This window comes from Physeter macrocephalus, chromosome 2, assembly GCF_002837175.3.
Source record: "Physeter macrocephalus isolate SW-GA chromosome 2, ASM283717v5, whole genome shotgun sequence".
NCBI lineage: Eukaryota > Metazoa > Chordata > Mammalia > Artiodactyla > Physeteridae > Physeter > Physeter macrocephalus.
In genome coordinates, this window is record NC_041215.1 from 16,097,389 (window position 1) to 16,113,415 (window position 16,027).

At 38.8% G+C, this 16,027-nt stretch overlaps 1 protein-coding gene across 1 annotated transcript; it reads right to left on the reverse strand.

Annotated features, from left to right (window-relative positions):
• Positions 1–6,762: 6,762 nt before the first annotated feature.
• Positions 6,763–10,006, reverse strand: LOC112061852 (zinc finger protein 791-like). The gene is given in 7 exon segments (XM_028495200.1): positions 6,763–6,905; positions 6,908–7,005; positions 7,007–7,833; positions 7,835–8,315; positions 8,700–8,778; positions 8,980–9,091; positions 9,989–10,006. Coding segments are annotated over 7 exon segments (1,758 nt in total).
• Positions 10,007–16,027: the final 6,021 nt, after the last annotated feature.

A 16,027-nucleotide genomic window follows, 5' to 3' on the forward strand; every position in this document is an offset into this window, starting at 1 on the left:
GACAGCGCTGAACCTTCCACCCATCCCTGCCCCATCCCCACTCATTAAGTACTTAAGGTACCTAATCCCAGCGCACTTGGCTCTGGTAGGAGGTCTGAATCAGGACAAATCTCAGTCAAACCACAGGCTGTGAGGTGTGTGCATTAACTTCTCAGGTGTACATTTTACAGTGGAAGGAAATTTATTTTAGACCAGTGTTCCCTGTGTGCCTAGAAAACCTTGAAATGTCAACAGCTATAATATATGTATAAGGCAACTGTATTCCTATTTCCACTGACAGAAGAAAAACTATAAATTGTACTTAAAATTGGAATGCACCTAGAAACTCTTCCTGCCCATCTTTATTGAAATATAATAAATTTGCATCTATAGATTAAAACATGATGATTCTGATACTTACACTGTATTGTATAATTGATATTTGCTGAGAGTGGATCTTAAGCATACTCACCATGAAATCAAAAATAAAGGTGACTAAGTGAGGTGATGGATGTGTTTAACCTGGAAAGTCTTATATTCCCAAGAGACTGAACTGCAAAACTCTTTTACATTGCAAAATACTTCAGGCATTGAATTATTTGAACAGCTTTATGGAGATATAATGCACATACTTTAGAAGGCATCTATTAAGTGTACATTTTAATGGTTTCAGTATATTTGCAGATACACACAATTATCACAATTTTTAAGGATTTTTGTTACTTGAAAAAGAAACTCCTCCGCCCTTTGGCTATCACTGCTAATCTTATCCTCCTCCTCCAATCCCCCAGCCTAAAAATCCACTACTCTACTTTCTATTTCCATATTCTGCTCTTTCATTTTAAAAGAATTATATATGGCCTTTTGAAGGACTTCATTCACTCAGCATAATTTCTCCAAGAGACAACTATGCCTGAATATTTCCTTTGTTTTGTGTAAGAATAATATTCTACTGATTGGATAAAACATATTGTGTTTATCTATTCACCTGTTAATAGACATTTGGATGTTTCTCCCTTTTGCTTACTATGAATCATTACTATAAAATTCATATATAAGCTTTGATCAAACATGTGTTTTCATTTTCTGAGCATGTACCTAGGTGGGATTGATGGGTCATATGATAATTCTAGGTTTAATATTTGAGGATCTCCCAGACCTTTATCCAGAGCAGCTTCGCCATTTTATCTTCATTCCACCCCATATGAGAGTTCAAATTTCTCCATGTATCATCCATAAAACTTATTGCCTCACTTTTTAATTTTAGCCATCCTAATTGTTGTCAAATGGAATCTCACTGTGGTTTTGATTTGCATGTCCTCGATGACTAATGATATCCAGAATCTTTTCATATGCCCTTGAACATTTGTGTATTTTAATTGGAAAAATGTATATTCAGATCCTTTGTCATATTTAAATTGAATTATTTGATTTTTATAAATTATGTTATGTCTAGATATTTTCATTACAAGTTCCTTTTCAGATATAAGATTGGCAAAATTTTCTTCCTTTCTGTGGGTTGTGTTTTCACTCTTGCCCTAAAAATTTTACTTATAATTGTAGTAATATACACATACCATAAAATGTACATGTTCACTTTTAAGTGTATAGTTCAGTACTATGTAATACATTGCCATTGTGAAACCGATCTCCAGACAATTTTCATCTTCCACAAACATGTTGAGATAAACAAATAGACTGCCAGTTATTTCTCCAGCAACGTATGGGTTTATCCAGGACGAGCAAAGAACTGTAATTTGGGATCTGCAACCTTGTCATGCAAGATCCCTGGAGCAAGGAGAGGACTCTTTTAAAGAAGGGAAAAGGATGTTGGGAGGGCTATAGTAAACAAAGAATGATCTGAGCAACTGAGGGTTCAAAGTACAGTGGCTGGGCTTCCCTGGTGGCGCGGCGGTTGCGCGTCCGCCTGCTGATGCAGGGGAACCGAGTTCGCGCCCCGGTCTGGGAGGATCCCACGTGCCGCGGAGCGGCTGGGCCCGCGAGCCATGGCCGCTGAGCCTGCGCGTACGGAGCTCTCTTGTTGCGGAGCACAGGCTCCAGACGCGCAGGCTCAGTAGTTGTGGCTCATAGGCCTAGTTGCTCTGCGGCATGTGGGATCTTCCCAGACCAGGGCTCGAACCTGTGTCCCCTGCATTAGCAGGCAGATTCTCAACCACTGCACCACCAGGGAAGCCCTGCAAAGTCCTTTTTTTGTGAAAAAAAAGATAACATTCATGGGTATCTTTTTGGGGGGCATTATTTAGCCTACCATAGCATCTTGATTTCTTAATCAAGAACACTGATGAAATGGGATAACAGAAGACATTCATTATCTCTTTAAAAATGTCTTCAGGGCTTCCCTGGTGGCGCAGCGGTTGCGCATCCGCCTGCCGATGCAGGGGGACCGGGTTCGCGCCCCGGTCTGGGAGGATCCCACATGCCGCGGAGCGGCTGGGCCCGTGAGCCATGGCCGCTGAGCCTGCGCGTCCGGAGCCTGTCCTCCGCAACGGGAGAGGCCACAGCAGAGGGAGGCCAGCATACCACAAAAAAAAAAAAAAAGTACAGTGGCTTTTCATTGGCTGAGTTATGACAGTTTCACTGGCCAAGATCTTGAGGCAAGAGGACGAAGTCCTCCTTTCTGTTGGGCTCAGCTATCCTCATAGGGTGTGACAGATTCCCTTCTGGTCTCCTATTTAATTTAGGTTTCTGTTTATTAATTTTTTACATCCGTAAGACAAGTCCTCATTCTCCCATTGCCCAGCCCCTGGCAAAAACTATTCTACTTTTTGTCTCTAGGAGTTCAACAACTCTAGGTACCTCATACCAATGAAACCATACAGTGCCATTTCAACAGTGTTAAATATTCTGATCCAAGAAATTAGGATGTTTTCACATTTATCTTACATTCATTTATTTATGTTGACCATGCTTTGTAGTTTTCTGAGTATTCATTTTGTATTCCTCTTGCTAAATTTATTCCTAATTATTTTATTCCTTTTCATCTTATTAGAAGTGCATGTCTTAGTTTCATTATATCATTGCAAGTGTATAGAAATACACTAAAAAAAATAATAATAATAATAATTTTTTTTGTGGTACGCGGGCCTCTCACTGTTGTGGCCTCTCCCGTTGCGGAGCATAGGCTCAGGACGTGCAGGCTCAGCGGCCATGGCTCACGGGCCCAGCCGCTCTGCAGCACGTGGGATCTTCCCGGACCGGGGCACGAACCCGTGTCCCCTGCATCGGCAGGCGGACTCTCAACCACTGCGCCACCAGGGAAGCCCTAATTATTATATTTTGATCTTGTATATTATCACTCTGCTGAACTCAATAATGAGTTCTAATATTTTAAAAAATTCTTTAGTTTTTTCTGAATAGAAGATATCTCATCTGGAAATGGAAATAGTTTTTCATCTTCCTAACCAATCTTTAAGCATTTTATTGCCTTTTCTTGTATAATAGTTTTGGCTAAAATCTCTAGTACATTCTCAAATAGAAGTGGCAAGACCAGATATCCTTGTTTTGTTCCATATCTTCAGATGAAAGCATCCAATCTTTCATCATTAAAAATACTAGCTTTGAGGGCTTCCCTGGTGGCGCAGTGGTTGCGCGTCCGCCTGCCGCTGCGGGGGAACCGGGTTCGCGCCCCGGTCTGGGAGGATCCCACGTGCCGCGGAGCGGCTGGGCCCGTGAGCCATGGCTGCTGAGCTTGCGCGTCCGGAGCCTGTGCTCCGCAACGGGAGAGGCCACAGCAAAGGGAGGCCCGCATACCACAAAAAAAAAAAAAAAAAAAAAAAAAATACTAGCTTTGGGTTTTCCACAGATGTTCATTATGAGGTTAAGAAATTTCTTTCTATTCCTGTTATTCTGTGTTTTAATCATGGTGTATATCATAGGTGTATATCACTACAACCTTCCCTTTTACTACTCCTTATACTGCATACAACTGCCCTTGTATATTTCTCCCCTGGTTTTTACTTAACACTAAACACCATGGAAAATATTTAATTTCTTCTGCTTTTAATAAAAATTGAAGTTGTTACTTTTATTTTCCAGGTTTCCAGAAAATGTGCTGGACGTCTAAGCATATGGAAATGAAACCTGTGAACAGCAAAATGTGCTGTGGGCTTTGTGGATCATCAAAACGAGAGGCATCCTGCTTAAAGGAAAAAACATTAAAAATTTCCCATATCTCCTTTTATACTCAATTATGATATTACATGAAATGACACAAATTACCTAAACTTATAGACCTCACTTGAGTCATAAAGGAGATATTAAAAATATTACATAGTATACTAAACAGTAAATTTATATATTATAACTGAGGTACTGCATGGTACCTCAGGAAATACATCAGTGTTTAGATAACAAGTAGGAAAGGCAAAAGCTGTTCCAAAGGACCAGGAGCTGGCCTGTATTCTTTGTAAGGCCAAGACTTTTCCTGTTGAAAAGAAAAATGTCACACACCTCTTTCATCAAGGCACTCAGTGGCCATGAAGGACCAAGACATTTATATGGATATTTTGTAACACTATCTCTAAAAATGGTAAAAGATAAAAGTTCCAAATCATAAAAATGACCAGCACTTTCCTTTTCTTACTAATATGACTGACTGGAATGTCTTATGAAAAAACTTTGGCTCTAATTCTCATTTTTACTTTCTAGAAAACAACAATTATGATCACCAATGAGAGAAAAGTTTACCTCCTCACAGCATTCAATACAGAAAAACATCTTGCTTGCTTAAATAGCAATCATATCCTCTAACAAGAGTCAAAATCCTATAAGAAGTCCATTTCAGCATCCTGTTGCTATTATACTTCAGTCCTTTGCGGTCTGTGTTCATTCTTATTAAAATTCATTATACTCCCCTCTTTGACTACAGGTGTGATGCTATGGGTCAGTGGCAGAGGGCACTGAAAAATTTTTACATTTTTGGTATTAAGAGTGAATGAGAAATGAATTTCAAATCAAAAATTTTAACTATAAAAAAAGTATAATTTCTCTGAGAAAAAAATACTTGAACATGATAATACTAATGCAAAAATATAATGATTAAATGAAGAAAACTGCAAATTTATCTGAATATCCATAATAATAATAGGTATTTTAATATATATTCTGAGGAAAGAAAAACCACAGTATTTGTTAGCATACGAAAGCTTAGGAAAGAGTTGATAAAATCTCTCTCCGAAACAACTACAGAATCATTTCTTTCACCAAAAAATGAACATACTTTTAATCATGTACAATCAAACATAACTGAAAACAAAGAGGGATTATATTCAGCTACAAGTAACAGAAAGCACCCATACTTTTCTTGATATGAGGAAGGGGCTTATTCTCGCATAGAAGGAGTGGGTCAAGGCAGCCACTGCACAATGCAGCAAACTCCCATGTCACTGTTTATCGCTGCACCATTGTGAATGTCATGGTGAATCAGGAAAACATACTCACTAGCAATGTTAACAGCATAAGGTGTTTCCTACACAAGTTAGACATGATGAAACTATAATCTACAGAAGAGGGTAATCAAACAATACTCCCAACCACGAAATTCTGCATTATTTTCCAAGTGGACACAGGAGGCTTCACAGAAAAATTCAAACTCTAACAGATTTTGACGTAGAATTGTGAAGACATCAGAGGAAAACTACACTTCTGATAATAGAAATCAAACAGTTGTTGGTGGTTTTGAGGATACTCTTGAATACAAAGGCACAGAATCTGGAAAATAGGATGAAAGGTGGTGTCCTCAAACCTCCTAGGTATTTGTCTCTCTCCCAGCATGGTGGCTCCAAAATCTGAAGTATGCCTTCTTCTCATCTGCCTTTAAATTGCACACAGGCGACTCTATTGGTGAATTCTAACATTGAACCACAAAGGGGATAGATTGTGAAAAATCTAGGTCCTAATATTACTCACAGGCAGGATATCTCCAACTCTAGATTTTTTGTCCTATCACAAGTCTCTCTTCTTCAAAGTCTATTCACCAAATACCAGTCAGAAGGAATGAAGAAGCAAATGGAAAAACATAATTTACGTGAATGTACACCCTTTGACAACCTTGCCATACAGCAAAAATTATTCCAAGTGTTTAACAGTATGGAAAATGGAAAAAGGCTCCTATACTCACCACCACCCAGAAAAGATCTTTCTGTAATAAAGGTACAGTATATATAATAGATTAAGGATATCCGAGAACTGCCACCCAAGGCCAGTAGGAAAATCCCAACGAATACCAAGCCTAATTGCATATTAGAACTACACTTTTTGGGGTATATGTATATGTATAGTTGATTCACTTTGTTATAAAGCAGAAACTAACACACCATTGTAAAGCAATTATACTCCAATAAAGATGTTAAAAAAAAAAAAGAACTACACTTTAATCACCCATAGGTCCAACAGACTTAAAAATGGAAAAAGAAAATATCATTACCTGATTAAAGGAACAATCACTACCTTGTAACCTTATGAACTATTGTTAAAAGATGACTTCCAGAATTACCTCACCTAAATATTCATTTCTGAGGGTAACTAGTACCAATCCAACGTCAAGAAAGGCACTTTCATAAAGATCCTTAGTAAACACATATATTTATAAATTTTTATAACAAGTCTTTTATATTGAAGATTTTCTGAAACATTATTCTTGGATTACTTTCCAACAAGTTACCTCATGTTACTGACATTTATATTTGTTTCTCATGGGAGTTTTCACATATAAGTATGTGGGCCCACTGAAGTCTTTCCTAGGCTCTTTAAGAATTATATTTATTATCTAGTGAACCCTTTCATGCTTTGCAAAGTAGAGAGATCAGAAAAGGTTTTCCCACATTCTTCATATTTACATGGTTTCTCTGCAGTATGCATGTGTCTCTGAATGCCTAAGACAGAAATGTAGGCTTTCCCACATTCCTAAGTTCATAAGGCTTCTCTCCAGGGTGAGTTCTTTCATGCACTTGAACATAAGTGGAAGCAAAAGTTTTCCCACATATTTTACAGTCATAGGGTTTTTCTAGTATGAGTTCTTTCATGTTTTTGAAGAGAACTGGAAAAACGAAATGCTTTAGAACATATTTTACACACACACGGTTTCTCGCCAGTGTGAGTCCTTTCATGTGTTTGAAGAAAACTGGGAATAATAAATGCTTTCCCACATTCTACACATTTATACGGTTTCTCTCCAGTGTGCAGGCTCATGTGTCTTTGAATGCCTGAGAGAGAAATGTAGGCTTTCCCACATTCCTTACATTTATAGGGTCTCTCCCCAGTGTGAATTCTTTCATGCACTTGAACATAGGTGGAACTGAAGGTTTTCCCACATATTTTACATTCATAGGGTTTTTCTCCAGTATGGGTTTTCTCATGTTTTCGAAGATATCTGGGAATACTAAATGCTTTAGAACATGTTTTACACATATACGGTTTCTCTCTAGTGTGAGTCCTTTTGTGTATGTGAAGAGAACTGGGATTATTGAATGCTTTCCCACATTCTTCACATTTATATGGTTTCTCTCCAGTGTGCAGTCTCATGTGCCTTCGAATGCCTGAGGGACAAACGAAGGCTTTCCCACACTCCTGACATTGATAGGGTTTCTGTCCAGTGTGAGCTCTTTCATGCACTTGAACATAAGTGGAAGCGAAGGATTTCCCACATACTTTACATTCATAGGGTTTTTCTCCAGTATGGGTTCTTTCATGTTCTCGAAGGGATCTGGGAATACTAAATGATTTACAACATGTTTTACACACATGTGGTTTCTCTCCACTGTGACTCCTTTCATGTATTTGAAGAGAACTGGGGTTAATGAATGCTTCCTCACATTCCTTACATTCACAGGTTTTTTTCTCCAGTGTGATCTCTTTCATGTTTTTGGAAACCTTTTTGAGAACGTAAACCTTTACCCCATTGCTTACATTCATAGGGCTTCTCTCCAGAGTGAATTCTTTCATGTGTTTGGAAACCTTGATGATTACTGAAACTTTTTCCACATTGCTGGAATTCATACAGTTTCTCTCCAGTGTGAGTTCTTTTGTGCCTCTGAAAGGAACTGTAATATTTGTAAACTTTCCCACATTCCTTACATTTATATGTATTATACAGTCCCTGATCATATTTTTTAAAATCTTGAGGTCTGTGTTCAATGTGACATTTCATGTGCCTATTAAGAGATGAATGATGCATGAAGACTTTTCCACATACACTGCATTCACATGGTTTTAATCCAGGAGTTTTCTTGTTCTGATTGAGAGGTGGAATAAGGCTGAAGTTTCCTCCACATGGACTATGGTCTTTACGCTCAGAGAATCTCACTACCATATGATTTCTGAAAATGTGAGAAGCACATTATTAATGATTTATTAATCATTTTATATGTATTGCATTTATTACAATTGATAGGAATAGTGTGGTTTTCTAATTTGTGTGAATTGTTAGGAATTGAATATACTGAATGCTCTGCAATGGACTGCACCCTTTCTATTGAAAAGGGATATTCAAATACAGGGTTTATTAATACTGCTTGCAAGTGAATTATTTTGCAAATACTGGACATTTACATAACATTTAAGAAAATATTTTTGAAAGAAACTTTCTAAGAATAACTAAATTAGAAGAAAGGGCTATTTGTTTTGTTTGCATGTTTTTAAAATTTCATAATATACCAGGATTGTCACGTGAGTCAATGCTTTCTATTGTCAGTGTGACTTACCTTGGTTTTCCCCCCTGGTTTTTGTACTGCTCTTCAATGTCATCATCATCCCATTTTGTTCCTAAAATGCAGACCCAGTAAAATGATTCCAAAGATTGGAAATTAAAGAAATATTATTTGACTCTATGTACATTGTTAGCTGTGATCATGCCTGGTTTATATACCAACATCCTCCCTTCTCACATTACACAACTTAGAACAACAACAATGAGCAAGAAGCATTTGATCTCTACCTGAGTAACTGACGGAAAGTCCCCATCCTTATCTACTGAGGCCAGGGTCCTAAAGGTTTCCTGCATCATATCTCTGTAGAGTTTCTTCTGTGTAGGATTCAGTAGAGCCCAATCCTCCAGGGTGAAGTTCACAGCCACATCCTCACAGGTCACTGAGTCCTAAAACATCCCAAGTATGTGTACAGTAGGATGAGTGACAGCACTGGACACCTATATTCCATTTATGGGAAGGTTATGTATGATTCTGTCCTTTCCAAACATTTACTCACCCTCTGTCCGCACTTTCTTCCTCATTAATTTATCAGTACCATAAAGACATGAAAATTATTTACGCATTTTTACTGTGATCACATTATATTTTATTTCTCTCTAATGGCAGGGCCCAGAGAATACTGGGAAATGACAGAAATGCTATACAAATGAAACCAATATTATCATTTTAAGACCATCAATTCCTTATGAGAAAAATTCTTTCTTTTCCTTCCTTATTACCCACCAATTCCAGCACTCCAAGAGACAAGGGGTCAAATCTGTGTGAGGTTTCAATGCATAAACCACTGTGAATAACTACAAGGTTTTTCTTCTCTTCCCATTACCAGGCATGAGAGTCCAGGAGGCCTCTGGCATGTAACATTTAACAAGGTCCACTTAGTCACAGATCCTACAGTCCTCCAGGACATTAAAAGTGACAAGATGCAACTGGCTGAATGAAAATATTCTTGGGGAGAAGCACTGCTTTTGCCCTGTGTCATATGTATTACAGACTCAGTACCTCCTTTGTCTCTCTGTCCAATTTAATGGACTAGAAAGTTATTTGGAACAGAGTTCAGACATGACAAAGAAGGCATGATAACTTAGACCACAAAGTCCCTACACTCCTGTGCCTCAGGGTAGCTTCCTGCCATTCTGGGAACACACAGGCATACACACTGAGATAATAATGTCAGAAGAGCCCATGTGGCACATCATGACAGTCGATCCTTGTCCCTGCTGACATTAAAAAACAATTTAAGGAGAGGAGAACAAGATGGTGGAGTGGAGGGACATGGAACTCACCTCCTCCTGCCAGTACATCTACATGCGGAACAATTTTTTTAGAATACCTATTTAAAGCTTGCAGAAGATCTCACATAACCAAAGCTGCAAGAAAGATCCCCACACAACTGGGTAGGATGAAGGGAGAAGAGAGAAGAGGAACTGAGATGGGACCTGTGCTCCTGGGAGGGAGCTGTGAAAGAGGAAAGGTCCCCTAAGCCAGGGAACCTCCTTCACCAGCTGGGAGGTCCACCAGGATAGATAGGGAGCTTCAAAGGCTGGAAAGGAGAGTGTGGCAGCTGGCCTGCAGCCTGGCAGGGTAGAGAGAGATCAGAACTGACGGTCCTGGTAACGTGTCCGCACTTCTCAGCCCAAGACATGTGCCTGCTGGTGTGTGCAATGACTAGGTGCAGAAACGTGGCTTCAACGGACAGATCCGGGGAAAGGACTCAGTTTGGCTGCACAGAGACAGCCCACAGGGTCTGGACTGTGGCCTGGGTTGCAACTGGGGGCATGAGCAGGACGGAGAGTGGGTCTGCCATAGGAGCCCCATTGTTAACACGGGCAGGAGGGGAACAGGTCTGCCATAGTAGCCTCACTGTCAGCATGCTCATAGCAGGGATCTAGCTGCAGTGGGTTCTTTGAACTTTGTGGGCCTGCACAGAGGCAGGGCTGAAATCTGAGCCAATTGCAGGCAGTCCTACTGCGGGTGCTGGGATGCAGCTCCAGCAGGTTCTCGTTCCAGCAGATTTGGGGACCGGGACTGCTTGTGCTTACCTGAGAGCCACCTGAGCCGATTATCTGCTTGCTCAGGGGACATGACTCTGTGTGTTTAAACACTGGTGGCCCTGTGGACGTGCATACATGCCTAAGGAATCTCTAACCTGATTACCAGAGCCCCCAAGTGAAGGCGGCCATCAAGGGCAGTGCCAGCAGCAGTGATCTTTGTGGGTACGCACACCAGGTGGCAAGTAGCATCACAGAATCACACATACCACAGACATCTCCTGGGGATGAAGATGAAGCAGCTCCTTTCCCACTGGCAGGCCTCCAGTGTCACCTACCTCACACCACATCTTAGAACCGGATCTAGGAGCTTCTATTCCAACAACTAGAGAGCAGACCCTGCCCCCAACAGACCTGTGACAACCACAGAGCAAAGAGGAGGCCCCACCAAACATCCAGTGCAGTCTCTGGTCACCACAAAGCCAAACACACCAACAAGGGCCAGCAGAACCTGATGAGACACATGGCAAGTATACGTACTAAAAACAGCCCTTGCACCATGAATACTGGACTCAAGGAGTCTACACAGGGACACTCCCACAAAACATCAGCCCTGTAAGACCACAGTAGATAAGTGTTTCTCCTAAACTGACAGTCAGAGAAATATAAGAAAAATGAAAAAGCAGAGGAACTACTCCCAATTAAAAGAACAAGAAAAATCCCCTTAAAGAATAAACAATGAAACAGACATCTCCAGTCTACCAGACCCCAAGTTCAAAAAGGAGGTAATAAAAATGCTGAAGGTATTAAGAAAGGCTACCAATAAAAATGTGGATCACTGAAACAAGGAACTAGAAACTATAAAGATGAGCCAATCAACATTAGACAACTCCATTGCCAATATGAATACTGAGTTAAACACAATAAATAGCAAACTTAATAATGCAGAACAATGAACAAGTGACCTGGAAGAAAGAATAATGGAAATCACCCAAACAGAACAGCAGACAGAAAAACAAATGAAAAATATGAAAGCAACATATGAGATGTATGGAACAATATAAAGCATGCCAATTTACACATAATAGAATCCAAGAAGGAGAAGAAAGAGAAAAGGGGGTTGAAAAAGTATTGAATAAATTATGGCTGAAAACGTTCCAAACCTAAAGAAAGAAACAGATATCCAGGTACAGGAAGCACAGAGGGTCCCAAACAAGATGAACCCAAACAGACCTTTAATTATATCATAATTAAAACGGTAAGAAGTAAAGATAAAGAGAGGATTCTAAAGGCAACAAGAGAAAACCAAAGAGTCAATCACAAGGGAATCCACATAAGGCTATCAGCTGATTTCTCTACAGAAGCTTTGCAGGGCAGAAGGAGTGGCAAGATACAATGAAAGTCCTGAAAGAGAAAAACCTGCAACCTAGGATACTCCACCCAGCAAGATTATCATTTAAAATAGAAGGAGAGATATAGAATTTCTCAGAAAAGCAAAGACTAAAAGAATACAGCAGTACTAAGCCTATCTAACAAGAAATATAGAAAGGTCCTCTCTAAAAAAAAAGCAAGAATCTGTATGAATGGGAAAATCAAAATAGTAAAGGTAAATATATAAGAGGACTGATGATCACTTAAATAAACCAGTACATAGATTAAAAAAGAATCAAAAGAATACTGTGAAAACAAATATAACTATAAAGAACAGCAAAAGGGTAATAAACATGAAGATGTAAAATAAGACATCAAAATCACAAAATGTGTGGGAGGGGAGTAAGAATGTAGATCTTTTACAATGTGTTTGAGCTTATATAACCACCAGTCTAAAGCAAGTACATACATTTACGGGTTAACAAACTTGAAAACCAGGCTAACCACAAACCAAAAACATACAATAGGTTCATAAAACCCAAAATGAAAGAAACTCAAGCATAATACAAGAAAACCGTCAAACTACAAAGGGAAAAACAAAAAGAAGAAGAAAGGAACAAATAAGAAATATAAAATCAACTGGAAAACAAGGTTTTAAATGTCAATAAATACATACTTATTAATAACTACTTTATGTGTCAATGGAATAAATGCTCCGATCAAAAGACAGAGTGGTAAATTGGATAATAAAACAAGAACTTTCAATATGCTGCCTACAAGAGACCTGATTTACAGCAAAAGAAACATAAACATTGGAAGTAAGGGAATGGAAAAATATATTTCATACAAATGGAAATTACAAGAAAGCAGGGGTAGCAATACTCATATCAGACAAAATAGACTTTAAAAAAAGGCAATAAAGAAAGACAAAGAAGGACACTAGATAATAATAAAAGGATCAACACAAGAAGAGGATATTGCACTCATTAACATATATGCACCCAATGTAGGAGCATCTAAATACATAAAACAAATATGAGCAGACATAAAAGGAGAAATTGTTGGGAATACAGTAATAGTAGGAGAGTTTAACACCCCAGTGGCATCAATGGACAGATCTTCCAGACAGAAAATCAGTAAGGCAACAGAGATTCTGAATGACACAATAGAACAGTTAGACTTAATAGCTATTTACAGGACACTACATCCAAAGAAACCAGAATACACATTCTTCTCAAGCGCACATGGAACATTCTCTAGGATAAACCACATAGTAGAACAAAAAACAAGGCTCAACAAATTTAAGAGAACAAATTATTTCAAGCATCTTTTCTGACCACAACAGCATGAAACCAGAAATCAACCACAGAAAGAAAAACGAGAAAAAAATGATTCCATGGAGACTAAAAACAACATGTCCCTAAAAAAACCAATGGGTCAACAATGAAATCCAAGAGGAAATTAAAAAATACCTCAAGAAAAATGAAAATGAAAACACAACCATACATAATCTATGAGATGCAGCAAAAGCAGTTCTATGAGGGAATTTCATAGTGATACAGGGCTTCTTTAAACAAAAACAACAAATCCCAAATGAATAACCTAACCTACCACTAAAAGGATTAGAAAAAGAACAAACAAAACCTAAAGTCACAGAAAGAGGAAAATAATAAAGATCAGAGAGGAAGTAAATAGAGATTAAAAAAAAATTAGAAAAGACCAATAAAACTGAGACCTGGTTTTTTGAAAAGATTAAAAAAAAATCAACAAACCTCTAGCCAAGCTCACCAAAAAGAAAAGAGAGAGGACCCAAAGAAACAAAATGAGAAATGAAAGGGGAAAAACAACAACCAATACCACAGCAATACAAAAAAATCATAAGAGAATACTATAAACAAGTATATGCCCACAAAATGGACAACCTAGAAGAAATGTACAAGTTGCTAGAAATATTCAGCCTACCCAAATTGAGTCAAGAAGAAAGAGATAATTTGAACAGACCAAGTACTAAAAGTTAAATGGAAACTGTGGGAATCCCTTGGTGGTCCAGTGGTTAGGACTCAACACTTTCACTGCTGTGGCCTGGGTTCAACCTCTGGTCAGGGAACTAAGATCCCGCAAGCCATGTGGTGAGGCCAAAAATAAATAAATAAATTTAATTTAATTTTAAAAAATTGAAGCTGCAATATAAAAACAAAAACAAAAAACTCCCTGCAAACAAAAGTCCAGTACCAGAGAGCTTCCCTGGGGAATTCTACCAAACATACAAAGAAGAACTTATACTGATCCTTATCAAACTATTCCAAAAGACTGAAGAGGCGGGTACACTCCCAAAGTCATTCTATGAAGCAACCATCACCCTGATGCCAAAACCAAAGACACTACACAAAAAAGAAAATTACTGGCCAATATCTTTGATGAATACAGATGCAAATATCCTCAACAAAATGTGATCAAATCAAATCCAACTATACACAAAAAGGATCATACAACATGATCAAGTTGGATTCATCCCAGGCTCACAAGGATGGTTCAACACACACAAATCAATCAATGTGATACATGACATCAACAAAAGAAAAGACAAAAACCACATGATCATCTCAACAGGTGAAGACAAAGTATCTGATAAAATTTAACATGCATTCATGATAAAAACTCTCACCAAAGTGGTTATAGAAAGAACATATCTCAACATAATAAAAGCCATTTTTGGCAAACCCACAGCCAACATAACACTCAATGGTGAAAAGCTGAAAGCATTCCCAGTAAATTCTGGAATGAGACAAGGATGCCCACTTCCACCACTTCTACTCAACAGAGTATTGGAAGTCCTAGACACAGCAATCACAGAAGAAAAAGAAATGAAATCCAAATTAGAAGGGAAAAGGTAAAATTGTCATTATATGAAGATGACATCGATATTCTATATAAAAACCCTAAAGACTCCACACAAAAACTACTAGAACTGACAAATGAATTCAGCAAGGCAGCAGAATATGAGATAAATATACAGAAATCTGTTGCATTTCTTTACACCAAAAAAGAAATATAAAAAAGAGAAAGTAAAAAAAAATCCCATTTAAAATCACATCAGGGACTTCCCTGGTGGTGCAGTGGTTAAGAATCCATCTGCCAATGCAGGGCACACATGTTCAAACTCTGGTCCGGGAAGATCCCACATGCTGCAAGGCAACTAAGCCTGTGGGCCACAACTACTGAGCCTGCACTCTAGAGCCTGCAAGCCACAACTACTGAGCCCACATGCCACAACTACTGAAGCCCACGTGCCTAGAGCCTGGGCTCCACAACAAGAGAAGCCACTGCAACGAAGAGTAGCCCCCACTTGCCACAACTAGAGAAAGCCTGCGCAGCAATGAAGACCCAACGCAGCCAAAAATAAATAAATAATAAATAAATAAATTTATTTTTTAAAAAATTACATCAGGACTTCCTTGGTGGTGCAGTGGTTAAGAATCCACCTGCCAACGCAGGGGACATGGGTTCGATCCCTGGCCCGGGAAGACCTCACATGCCACAGAGCAACTAAGCCCATGCGCCACAACTACTAAGCCTGCACTCTAGAGCCTGCGAGCCACAACTACTGAGCCCGCATGCCACAACTACTGAAGCCCACTCGCCTAGAGCCTGTGCTCCACAATGAGAAGCCACCGCAATGAGAAGCCCACGCACCATAACAAAGAGTAGCCCCCGCTCACCGGAACTAGAGAAAGCCCATGCACAGCAACAAAGACCCAATGCAGCCAAAAATAAATAAATTTAAAAAATAAATAAATAAAATAAAATTACATCAAAAAAAAATGAAATACCTAGGAATATGCCTAACCAAAGAGGTGAAAGACTTATATGCTGAAAACTATAAAATACTGATAAAGGAAACCAAAGATGATTCAAGGAAATGGAAAGATATCCTATGTTCTAGGATTGAAAGAATTATATTGT